The sequence below is a fragment of the Tribolium madens genome, unplaced genomic scaffold (genome assembly GCF_015345945.1).
Source record: "Tribolium madens isolate multiple individuals breed KSU strain unplaced genomic scaffold, Tmad_KSU_1.1 Scaffold_3;HRSCAF=73;Tcas5.2_LG2, whole genome shotgun sequence".
Lineage (NCBI taxonomy): Eukaryota > Metazoa > Arthropoda > Insecta > Coleoptera > Tenebrionidae > Tribolium > Tribolium madens.
Genome location: NW_025401006.1, coordinates 3,806,700 through 3,820,417, shown reverse-complemented (window position 1 = coordinate 3,820,417; position 13,718 = coordinate 3,806,700). Strand labels below are relative to the sequence as shown.

Here is a 13,718-nt window from a genome sequence, read left to right as displayed (position 1 = left end):
TATGGCACTCTTTGCAAAGCTCGTCGTGCCCTAACTCGTGCGGGTGGCAAAATGCTGCTCTTTCTTCTATTTTGTGTACCTCTTAATTGTTAATAACGCTGGTCACAAATATTGTTTAACCAGACTACAAATCTGAGTCATAAAGCTTTGTATCGACAAAGACATAACTTTGCATGTGCATCACAGTGTTTGTGAGTTAAAAGCAACTCCATAGTATCTATGCTATTTCAGCTTCAGATCTTCACACCACCGTTTCAAAGACCTAATTTATCGTAAAATCAAATCAGGCTGCAATATTTTCTCTTCCCACCACAAATTAACTTTTGCGATGAAAATTTTTATCTTGGTTTGAATGTCCTACAGTAAACTTATTTTTCGAGTGAGTTTCACACGAACCGTAAACCTCTCGTGACATTTTTTTAATTAATATCTTGTCTACCCTCACATGAAGAGAAAAACAAGCAGGAATGTGAAATTTTAGTTGCGGGCATTTCTTGTCGGAAACGTAATTTTACTCTAGGGAAATAAACGTCGATTTGCTAGGACATCGGCTCGACGTTTGACATTTCAACAGGTACATATTTTATTGTGTTTGTCGTTATGTTCAGTAAGTTTATGAGCGAAAAAATTACGTGCAACAGATGATTTGTGTTTAATTATGTAAAACAGTGAGTTAATAAGAGACTGGAGGAAACGTTATACTTGATAAATTTACATACATATAGGGTGTCATAGTTTAACATTTGTGAATTTAGCAGTCTTGGCAAGTGTTTCTTTACTGATTTGGGGAGAATTGAGAACAATGAACTGTCTTTCGATTATCGATTATTACTCTGAATATTTTGTCATTAACGGTTGTTCACTTCTTCCACATAATGGATTTAGCTATTATCACGCTTCTGGTGCTTCATAAAATATTTGTTGCAAAGATTTGAGGATTGCGTGTTTTCATATAAAATTTTGTTTATTCTATTTATGTATGAATTTGCACCGGATGAAGGCAACGAAGTATTTCAATTTTAAAGAAAGAAAACAAAAACCAATGCAAATATTAGAACTGAGAGAAACGCCCGAGGGATGAAATAAAAAACAATTATTTATTAAAAGTTTATTTTATTTAAACTCGAGTTTAGTTTTTATAAAACTTGTTTTAACTCTATACGTTTCCAATTTTTGGACGTGTAATTGGTGATTTTCTCATTTACTATGAACACAAAAATGTACTGGTTTATTCACGGGAGGGTTATTTTTGCAATTTTTTTTGCCGCAACCAACAATACCAATCTCACTAATTGCTTAATTAAATATGTTAATTCTTTTAAATTACAAATCAAAGTAAGTAAATTGAATAGATTTGCCAGAAATGTCAGATTGACAGATAATCTAAATTCAACAAATAAATTAACAAGTTAAGTTAATTTAAAAGGTGTTTGAAGTGTCTACCATCGACTTCTAAACATGCGCCTAGTCGGTTGGTAAACGATAACAAAACATGTTTGAGAGATGATTTTTTTTTGCTTTAATGTCAAAGAGACAAATTGTTGCAATATGTACAATGGGTTGCGGCAAAAACAAATTCAGAAATAACCCTGTCGTGACTAACTCTGTATAAAATCTGAATGTCAAAAATTTTTGTTGAATGTTTTTGACTTGTTTGAAACCGTATTCTTTTCAAATGTTGTGATTGGGTCAAGCTTTAAAGGACCGTCAATTTGCTCTTTTCTGTGAAGATGTCATTTCCAGCAAAAAATGTTTAAGGCTAATTCAAAATTGACCTCTTCTCACAAACCTTATGACCGATGGTCGAGCTTAAAATAATCCTTCTTTAAGAAAACATGTAATTCCACAAGTGGTTCGTGGTTCCACATTTGAAAATTGGTCACATAGATTTAAGGATCTCGCATATTGTGACTGAATCCATTTTTATACGAAATATCAATGTAGCAACGCTCCGATTATAGTAACTTCTAACGATTTCCGGAGACGTTCGATAACGGCATTTTTCCGGGAGGTCTCAACGGATCAAACGTGAGGTGGCATAACCATTTCCTCGTACGCTTAGTATGTGTCTGGAGAATACCGGATTTTTTGCTGAAATCAAATAAACGGAATAAATTTATTAGTCAACGTTTTAGGGAGTTTTGTTTATTCGTCGGGAAGTTCAGGGCCTCGAAGCGGAGCAATCCATAACTCGATTCGATAAATTCCAGTGATTACGCGCTGCTTGGATGGTGGTAGTTAGATATGCTTTTCTCATTCGTTGCTGGAATTAAAGCGCTTTTTTAGGTCAACTTGCAAACATCGAAGGATTGTAACAGACGACATCTAGTTTACATACATTAAAAAACTAAGTATGGAAATCAAAGGAAGATTCCGGGTGATGTTGTCAACCAAACTGGGAAAATATGTAGGTCACATCTTATTATTTCGCAACGTTTGTTCGAAACTATGAACATAATGAGAGATTCTTCTAACCATTAGTCGGAAAAAATTAGAAAGCTAATATTTTAAGTTAATGGTCCGGATATGGAAAATGTCTCACGGAATAATTTTAAATGGACAAAAGTGCGAATGTTTAGTCTTTTCTAACAATCGGGTTTTTATGCTGAATATTGAAACTGTGGAAAATTGGGTCGCAAATATTGAAAGATTTTGAAACGCTGTCTTGCACCCATAAACTGTTCACGCGACTATTATTTCCTTGTTGTGGGTTGGAATTTATAAGGGTCAAAGAAGCCAAGAAATCATTTTTGGGCGGCGTGTGTGGATTATAAAAACATGCCAGTCGATATGAAAATGAAAATAATTCTCTTGCTACAATGAGGACGATTTAGTAAAGCGGCCGAAATAAACTTAAGAAATTTTAATGAAGAAGCTCTTAAAAATCTGCAATGAAATTCTATCCATAGCGGCTAAAAATTAAATAGTTCAATTTAAGCAGGACTCATCAACTGTAAAGTTTTAATGAAGAGGTGTGGACGTAATTCAGTTTTGGGATTTTCGGGATATTTTGATTAGGTTTAGTTTGACTAATTATATTTTGATATTGTATCAAGCGTTTTGACACGGGGGAAAACTTTTTTTCTTAGTAAATTTTATAGCGCATTTGCGTTTCTATTACAATCTAGAAAGGCTCTATCAATTTTATTGATTTAGTAGCATAAATGGAAAATTGTGATAGCCAAATGGTTATATAGGATTAAAACATCAAACATGTTGTATTTTAATCCTCTTAACCATAAGGTAACTCATCGTCATAATGTCGTTAAAAGCGATTATCGCCCAAAAATGCAATTTTTTATTGTAAAATTCCTATTTTGGTTTGTTAAAAATTTATGGATGCTAACATTTTCCGGGTACACCTATATATTACACTTAACTCTCCTACCTCTGTAACAATCGTACGAATTTGATTTCGCATACGAATTAGGCCCTCGCAACATTTGCATATACCTCTCTTGTTTACCTAAATTAATGCGAAACAATACGATTTTATTGAAAGAATATTTTAAAGACTGCTTGGCTTTCGATATTTTGTTCTAGAAGGATCAAGTTTCACCTTTTTCGTGGGGTTTGAACTTTTATTCGCGTGTTACTAATAAGAAAACAAGAAATTTGCATTATGCACCCTTTACTGAAGTGGAAAAGTTGGGTAGTAAAACTTATTACAACGCCATAGGGGATAATTGTGCATTGACTCTGATGATTTTGTCGAGTCTATAAGACGATGCTATGGATATTACAATTTTTTTATGAATAGTTTGATCTTACTTTGGTTTATGAAAAGAGCTCGTGTTGGAGGACTCGAAATGAGTATACAACCTACAGAAACATAACCGCAGCTGATTAAGGATAAATAATACATATGCGTTAACGCGAAACCATTTCACACAGAAAGTCACTAACCGAGTAAAACAGGGAACAATTAATTGGTGGAAGAATTTTTGTTGGCTTTATTAACGCTAACGAGAATTAAGCTCGCTTTGGGAATAAACAATTTTTTTTAAATTGCGTTTAACTTGACCCACTTTTTCCTAAAAAATAATGTGACTGTGGAATATTTCGACCAATAAAAATCGGGATTTAAAGAGAATCCCATATAAACGCTTTCTTAAAATATCACCACTTTACAAAATTTAATGCTAGGCGGCCTTAAATCTCCCACAGGGAAGGTAGGGATCTGCATCGTGGTTTGTTTATTCAATCGACATCTCAGGATGCTGATTACGGCTTAGCGGGATTATTCCCAATTTTGACAGAACTGGCAATTTGATAATCGTAAGATACGTGTGTAATTGTTGATACAGCTTCGAAAGGTGACTTTTTTCTAATCGTTTTGACCACAAGAAGTTTACGTACACCCTAAATTCATAAAATCATCAAATTTATAACATCGTCTGTTAGGTTCAACGTCAAAACAACACGGAAATAGCAGAGAGGATATGGTTCATACAAATAAAATTTAGGTGTACTGGGAGTTGTAATTGTTTTATTTTGATAAGATTTATTTCTACATGAGTTTCAGCTGGAAATAAATTAACATTAAAATTGTTTTTAGTACTGTAATTTAAAAAAATAAAAATTATTACAGGCTACTATACAAGTAAAAATAGAGTAACATAATTATTATTTCCGCAGACGGAAAACGCTTTAATAAGTCAACTTTGATTAAATATAGGATTTTTAGCGGCACCGACTGCTAGAGTTTTTTGAATAATTCTACATTTAATTTGAATCTACTTAATTTAACTATTCGGGTTGTCAAAATAAAAAATAAATAATAAAACTGAAGTTTTACTCGTTCACGGTTTACTTACACTTTTTCACTAGTCTGTGATAATAATCGCCTAAAAAAGGAACGACGGGCGTGAAGTTTACTTGTTTTAAGATTAATGTTTTATATTAATAAAGTAGCAACTCATTAGGAGAAAGCGTTTAATTTTATTATGAAAATTAATAGCTATGTAGGGCTGCATTCTCTTTTAAAATTAATTCTGTCATCTTTGCCACTTATCACGGTTCCAACATAAATATTTTATGATTTTATCAGCATATTACATTGTATAAATTTTGTGTAAAATGTTGAGTTTCGTGACGACACATTATCGAAGCAGTTATGTAAAATCAGTAACAATATGCTTTTCATACAGAAACAAAGTTTAACGAATAAAGTAGGTGAAATTGAATTTTACCACCGATAAGGCTGTTAGGAACAAAGACTGATGCACACATCTAAACAAAGTTTAGTGTTTCAACAAGAGTTGTATATATAAGTTTTATTTAAAATGGGAAATTTGGAATTTCGCTTCATTGTTGTCACCTAAAATTTTCTTTGGAATGCGTGCCGCAGCCATGAATTTAATAAAGGGCCAGAATAATGTCAGGTGTATTTGTTCTGGGAGATAATAAGCATACGATAGTTAGCGAGTATAAACATGCTAGTTTCGGCACACGTGCAGACTTGGATTGTGCTCGAAAGCGCCGAAGCAGGAATCGATCTCCGGAGTTCTGGAGTTTGCCGCAGTTAATGCCGGAATCCGGAGCCGGTTTGTGCTCCGGGCGGCGGGCTCGCGATCACACAATGTACCACGAGTATTTCCGGGACAGGCCCATTATTCACAATAGGATATACAAAGTCACAGGTATCCGATACCTTCCTTTCTCATTACTGCCGGATTTTGTGATGCTCCCGGCCCAAAAAGTTTGGTCTTTGAGACGTGGTGAAGTTTAATGTTACTCACTTTTCATACGTATCTTTTGTAAAGTTACTGATAGCGGGAAATAAAATGCTGCCATTAATTTATTATTCAAATTTTTCGAGGTATCGGTTTTTGGGTGATGTGTGTGAATGAATCGCGCACGTGATTTGAATCGAGATAATTTGAAAAATAGGGTGAATTCGGTGTACAAAATTTTACGTTGGGTTTAAGGAGATGGAATTATGTACAAGCTACAAACTCTGTTCTTAAGGATTAATAAATTTTTAATTTGATTTCATAAATAGGTTGCTTTTTATATTTCTTTTTCCGCTCTGATTGCGCCTCACTGACTCTCATTTAGAAGTGAATTGAAACTTTAGCTAAATAAGAAAAGTTTTGCTTTTTCAATGGGCTTGTATACATTTTTATTTATTCAAATAGAAAGTCTGTGCACAAAACTTATGCTTTTCACTGATTAAAACAAAATTATTTTGTCATAAGATATATGTTATTCAGTCAAACTCAAGCATAATTAAAGCTGCATAAATCAAAGGGGCGTTGATTTTGTTTGTAAAATTATTTTACAACAGGTATAATCTATAACGTACATTATACATATTAAAAAAAGATGAAATCAAATAAAAAACTAATTTGAATTTTACCTTTAGAGCATGTTAAAAAATAATAAATGCGACATTATATAATTTTATAATTGACTTGTGTGATAGGAGAATTAGATTTTATCTGGCTTTTCTCGTAATCGAATCGGAACTCATTGTGACTGTTGTGCGCAATTCAATTTTTAACTAGAATCAAGTTCATACTTTCAATCAGAACTGGATGTTGATCGAAATGCTTAACTTATTCTTTTACAATGGATTTGAACAACTGGAAAAAAGCCAGAGTGTGTTTAAGGGTTCGTTTGAAACCGAAATAAATTCGAGTCTGCATTTAATAATAGGCGTGTGTTACATTTGAATTACATCCAGCTGTTTTAGATAAATAATAATTAATTCAATTTGTACTAATGTAACTTTTCTACAGCTTCCATCCGACGTTAGGACAATGGAAAACCGGATTATGTTCTTCAATAAGACATCATTCTCCACTAATTGTTTGGGTGGGTCGAATTATATTATTGCTTCTCAAATGTCTTTGAGACACAATTAAGTACGAGCACCGCTTTAACAGAATTTTTATAAATTTTAGTTGCTTCTTTTAAACACAATTGGCTATTTATCAAATGTTTTTGAGTTCAGCTTTTCACGTTTATTTGTCTGGAATCAGTATTACAAAAGTGAAGGCTTTTCAAACGAGCTCTTAAAGTTATCCTAAAATCAATATTTAGTGTGATAAGACTGATAAGTTTCTGTTGTCGTCTATTCTCATTAATATTTATTGTTTATTAATATTCAGCTTTTCGGTTGTGCCGCTTTCTGGTTTAGGCGTGCCAAGTTCCTAAATTGAATTTGCAAATATTTTATTAGTTAGTAATGGTCTAATGGTACACAAACACTTTCTTAAAAACCGAAGAGCTTTACTTTAAAAATCAACTTTATGGCCTTTCGTGTTCAGTCAAAACGATTTTTAAATCGAATCTAATTATGATTCTAATTTTACACTATTGTTCTTTCTTAAACGGTAATCATTATTGTACTGATTTAATTACGAAGCTTTTGCACCTTTGCCGACTAGGTTAAATTAATTTTACAATTTTACACCGGTGGTATCGTAAAAGAAATGCATTTTCTTTGATTCATTTAATTAACTCTAACTTTTAGTGCATTAATTAAGTTTAAGCAAACAATTTGTTTGTTTTTTTTGAGACTATTAAAACGACAAACTTCGGTTTTAGGTTTTGATAAAAAATAGAACAAAAAACATTGATCCAGTTTTCGACTGTCCATTTTATTTAATTTATTCATATCAGAATGAGTGTCGATGTTATCAGCACTTAATCAATATCAATTTTACACATTATGTGTTTTCATGTGTAATTACGAGTAAAGTGGCGTGAAGGACTTTATAAGCATAAAGAGATAAAAAATAATAACAGCGTAATTATTTTCTGATTTTTGTTCCACTGGACAATATAATCCAAATCACAATAATGTGGCTAACGCTTCCGGCCCTGTCAGCATAAACTTTTTCTTTTATTGTTTTTCCGTTTTGGATGTTTTTCTTTTAACTATAATTGAGAGTTGGGGTCTCTGAAGACACAACGTTTATACACTTCTATTCGTTCAATTGAGAGGACTCTCAAATGGACAGCGTGTCAATTGTAAATATTTATAAATAAATTTTGTTTGACTAAGAAGCTGCGTCATTATAGTCTTTATTTGTTCAGACTAATTCCGATATATCCCAAGGCGCGAGCTTAATTAAATAGAAATGTTATACTGTTTCTCGCCGACTAAATTAATTCACAAAGCATTTCTTTATTTTTCCGGGGAAAATATTAGTTAATGTCGTCTTGTAACCAGAAGCAAAAAGTTTTAACACAATGAAATTAATCCTTTATCGGAGATGATTGAGTTGAAAATGTACGATTGTAATAAAACGACACCGGAAGAATTTTAATCGAGTTAGACTCCGTTTCACTGGATCCATTCATCTTGGGACCAAGTCTGCGAAGATAATTCGTGATAAAAATGATTAATTAGAAAAAAATGTTTGACAGATAATGTAGTTGCCTGACACAACTGCCAACAATTTATTGTTAATTTTACCTTATAGAACCTCCTTGAAATGATCGTGTAGACTTTCTAACTGTGTGTATTTGGACTGAGAGCAACAAAGTTAATTTAGAGCTTTGCACTAAGACTTTTTATATTATCTTGGTGGTAAAGCGAATTTAAAAGATCCTTTACGTTATAAAAATAAGGGTGAAAGTAGACTAAATTATTTTGAGTGGGATGGTGGAAATAAACTGTATGTGAGTTTTGGAGTGTCTTTTAATATTTATCATAAAAGCATTTTATAAGTTAACAATATGTGTGCAAAACTAAATTAGGTTTCCTAAACAAATGTTTAATTTACCTCTGTTCTTTACTTATTGAAAAATAACTTTGTGGTTGTCTTGAAAGTGTTTAACCTTCTTTTACTCTAAGAATCTTATCTTTATATTAATAAGCCAACAAGTTGGTATATTGACATTGTCAAAGTAGGCACCTGTATTTAAATTTAACCCGTGGGAATGAGATTTGTCGGAAAGAATGAAAATGGTGGAGAGGCTGTCCAATTCGCTATTTATTATGCAGTCGTAATGGCTTTGGTATCATACCTTCTAAGTGGTGGTTTTTATTTTTGAACGTTGGGTTATTTAACGCTGCTGTTAATTGAATAAACTGAGCAAAGGGATTAGTTAAGACGAAAATAGATCGTCGAGAGAGGTAAAAAATGTGAATTTGCGAACGCTGCAACTGGAATCACAAAAGCCACTTGTACAGATTCATTATTGGAGATCAATACAAAGTTCTGAATTAAAATGTAGTGGATGTGTTCAGTGATGTCAACTAGGATATGTATCACAATGCAGTGCAGTAATAATAAGGTAGACGTCTATTACGAAAGTCAAGTCTTGAACTCGGAATGCTCGGATTTCTGCCAAGTAGCTATCTACCGATGGAATAATATTAACAATTTGAAATTCCAGCAGTTTAGGAAATTTCTCCAACATGAACGGGTTATCGTTTTATTTGATTGAAGGAGAGGAAGGACGTGGCGGATTACTCAACAACACGCTTTATCGCTTTATGTAATACATTTCTATTTGGTTCTCAGCATGACTTATGAACTGCTGAGCAAGAATATCAGAAAATACACAAAATAACTCATCTTTAATTAGAGAGAAGGCGTTAAAGCAGTTAATTCATTTAGAGAAAAATAAGAGAATCCATCTGTTAATGCCGCCAAGTGTTGGGAAAGCAGCGAATCTCGTTAACGGTTTTCATCCCTTACAAAAGATTTCAGACAGTTATTAAATGTATTGTGCTCATTCAATTTTTCCACAAATCTTGCGAACGCAGTTCGGAGGCGCTCCGTGGATTTTGTAGACATGTTTACTCGTTTAGCATGTTTCGTGTGCCAGTTACACAGAATGACTTGTGAATTATTCCTCAAAACTCCTTATTATGAGGCAAAGAATGAACTTAATTGATTTGATTTTTTTATTATTACGACTATCATTCTACTAAAATTAGGTTTAATCCTATAAACAATAAAAAAATATTATTGGAGTTTTTTTTTCACTTTGTTTTTAAAAATGTGCAGATTTTAATCCAAAACGAAAAAAACGAATTGAAAATGGGTGGAGTAAATTACGACGATTAATAAAACCTTAAAGAAGCACAAAATAACAGATAGCTTTTTTTTTACTTCAAAAATTGACAAGAAAATTAAATGAATGAGAAGGCAATTAAATTAAGGCGTACGTATGTACATTAGGGACGAAATTCCGTTCTTGGGACATCATTGGATTGAGATCAGAAGTTTTATTGTTAACACCTTGTCGATTTGTCTGTGATTTCAAATCGAAGCCGATCAAACCGTGACGAAAACAAATATCTTTCCGTCTCGAACGTGATTTTAACGCCGGTCTTGGCAGGTGTCTCATCAGCCTGTCGACGCAACTTTACAAACATCTCAACTACTGTTAACTAATTGTTAACATGAGCGTCAACCAAGAAAAATATATGTATAATTAAACAGGGCTTTGGATTATGTTCCCGTCATTAAATCCCGACTTTAACTTAAACCTAGTTCTGCGAATATCATTTAATGGAATTGCCACAGAAGTTGCTCTATGATGGGCTTCCTTCATAATTCGTTGCAATAACAACGCTCGTTCTCGACTCTCTTCTGGGTCACAATCCCACAATAATCTTCTATTTTTCTTGTGGTGATTAGTGAATTGACATGTCTAATAAGTGTAAGTTATCAACATGTATTCCACGAATCTGCACGTCGAATGTTTTATTCAGGTTTAAGCCAGAATTTAAAGTACCTTATTGAAGAAATACCGGTCGGTGGCATTGTAGAGGAAACAGTCACCAAATGAAAAGTAAATAGGAAAAGTTTGGGAACCAAACCAAAACAAAACTTATGTTTTTGTTGAAACCAAATTATTTATAAAAATAAATCGCAATGGCAAATTAAATTTTCCACAGAAATACCTGGCTTAAATTCTTTCACACGAGAGTTCATTTTGATCTGTACAAATGTGCTCTTGGCGTAAGGACGGTTATTATTCAGCGACATGTTTTATTCATATACGAATAAACGAACAAAAGTGGATCATATTTACGCTTTTTTACAGTTAATGTTTGTTTGTAAATTACAAATGAAATTAGGTAAACTGAACGTCTCTTTATGACTAACAGTATCGTAGTTTTTTATCGCGCGACAGTATAATGAAATTTACAAGCGATAACTATATTTTTAACTATGTATACAATTGTGTGAAAGGCATATATCTTTTATTGAAATTTCACCTTTACATTCACCTATGAATAAAATCTAGATTGGAGTGTACTTCGATAGCTCGGCTTCTCAGTTTTAGTTTGTGAGCAACATATTGAGTGGTTCAAGAGAAAGAAAATAAATACTCGTAGACATATTTTTCTCGGCTTTCAGTTGATTTTAAAAAAAAACCGAAAGTTTGCGAATAATAGAGAAACTTTATATCTGTATGTGACGATATTTGTATTTTGTAATAATATTTGGAGTTAGAGGAAGGTTTCTCAAATTAAGGGTCCGGTGGTCTAGGCATTATTTACTGGGGGTGGGTTATAAAATATTCTGTTTAGATGGGACCCATTCGATTTTCAGAGGGTACAACAAAGATGTGCTAACGCCGCAAACTACGTTCATTTTAGCTAGAGGCACAAGGCGACTATTCATCTTTGAGTGGTCCCCGAGGACGTAACCAACGTAGACTCAGTAATAAACGAAGCTTCCGCTAAAACAAAAACTCGGTCCACCAGCATTTATCTCTATAATCCAATCCACTATCAATTACAGAATTACATTAGCCTTTAGCACATTTGTAATTAATACAGATGGATGTGTGGCAGAGTAAAATGTGCGGTCTAGAACGAGTTTTGGATGTGATTATTTCAGTCGACTCGCAGTTTAATCAAGACTTTTTTGACGTGCAAAGGCGTCACTAAATTCACTTAGAGTCGATTGTTCCCTGGGATTTAAGTTAGGGAAACGCGGTTAGTTTATCAACCAACTTTGAGCGTTGCGTTTACAAATGCGAATTAAACATGAATCCTCTAAAATTTTGAATTTTTGTTTTCAGTGGGGTTCCAATAATAAAATCAATCATTTCCGGTTTCCTATTCAAAACTCGTCGAAAAGAGGATTATTAAAAAGAGCAGATGTAATTTCTCTGCATCTGGCATCGTTTCAGGGACGTTTTCCGAGCTTTATGATAAAATTTGAATCATCAAGACTGAAATGAAACCCGTCAAGGTTACGCAACGGCAATTTACTGGACTGATGGTCGATTAACTCCGATGAAAACCCTAGGTTAAGACCAATAAAACTGGACGAAAGGCAATAAAAAGGCCCCACTTCAGATAACTTGAGTTTGGAAAAGCGCCGGCTAATTTGTTAAAGCGCCTCAATTCTGTCAAGTGCAGTATGTTGTACAACGTTTAGATCAAAACCAATGTTTATTCGTCGTGAAAATAGTTAATCAAAACAGGGAAAAGAACGGTTTGATCTCTTAATTTGCCCCTGCAAATATTATTTTTAGAGATACAAAATACTCGTAGTTATTTTGGATTAAGTGTGCAAAACAACTATTTTTTTTAACGTGTGATTGAGACAAAACGGCATTTGAGATTTTAAAACTATTTTTACACACGTAATATAAACAAAGCTTTTTCTACAATATTTAATTTAATTATTTGAAATTGAAACACAACTTAAAATTAAACTAAATTTTGTAGTCAAATTTTTTTCTATCAGTGCGTGAAATGCACAGTATTGCTATGAATTTACTGATTTCGATGTGTGAAATTCAACACACATGATTGTAGAAAAACAATTTTTTTATTTACTCCACAAAGATGATTTATTTTGTTTGCAGCGGCGTTGGAACTTATCGACCGAAATTATCTACAAATTTTATCTCTAGAAAACAAAGCGGATAGACGTTTACCGAGTTATTTTGATCTTTCAGACCCACTTCGTATACCACTGTGGTCAAGAAACTGTAAGAAAGGCAATTTCACTCGCCGAATATTATTATTTGATTTGACGTTCTTGAACAGTAGTGTTTTTAAAAATTATTAAAACAGATAGTGTTCAATCATTTCTACACCCGCTTTAATAGACAACGCAGCTTTGTAATTGTTCCTAAAAATCAATAAACCGCATTTACAAAATGCATATGGTAGGCGATTGTCAAATGGTTTTTTGCTGCAAACACGTGTTATTTATTTAATAATCTCTAAAAATAATTTTTTTATTACCACTTCTTAAAGGCAAATTAAATGAAAATATAGAATATTTCTAAACCAATAATAAGGTGATTTTTGATCGTAGGGAGTTATGTTACTTTTCTTTTAAATACCTTTAGTTCACTTCGTCGGAAAACGGAAGTAAACTTCTTGTCGTATCGGATTTGGAACATGTCGCACGTCCGGAAAAGTCCGTTCTATTGTATTTGACTAAATTAGTTTAACTTTGAATGTGGACGAACTAGAGATAGCAACGCTTAATTAAGCCTTATTTTGTTATTTAGTTTTGTTTAAACTTCAATAACAATGTTTCTCTTTTACAGAAGCACATAGAGCTTTGGAACTGCTTGAAGATTATCATTCGAAACTTATCAAACCTCAGGATAAACAACTGAGATTGGCCATCGAGCGAGTCATCCGCATCTTCAAGTCGCGATTGTTCCAGGCTCTTCTAGGTGAGTGGTGTTAATTTTTTATCTACTCGAGGGAAATTACTGCGAATTGCAAACGTAATCGTATAACAATTTGATGTACATAATTCAAGGTA

At 33.2% G+C, this 13,718-nt stretch overlaps 1 protein-coding gene across 3 annotated transcripts in view; it reads left to right on the top strand.

The window, feature by feature from the left end:
• The window catches only part of LOC123007161 (disks large 1 tumor suppressor protein), a 189,827-nt gene that overhangs the window by 11,181 nt on the left and 164,928 nt on the right, over positions 1-13,718 (top strand). For 2 of the 3 annotated variants that reach the window (XM_044402267.1, XM_044402269.1), the window contains exon 2: positions 13,495-13,626. In XM_044402267.1, coding sequence (XP_044258202.1) covers positions 13,495-13,626 — 132 coding nt within the window. Of the gene's footprint in view, positions 1-5,566; positions 5,643-13,494; positions 13,627-13,718 lie in introns of those variants that run through there. The other variant, XM_044402264.1, reaches the window with a different exon arrangement.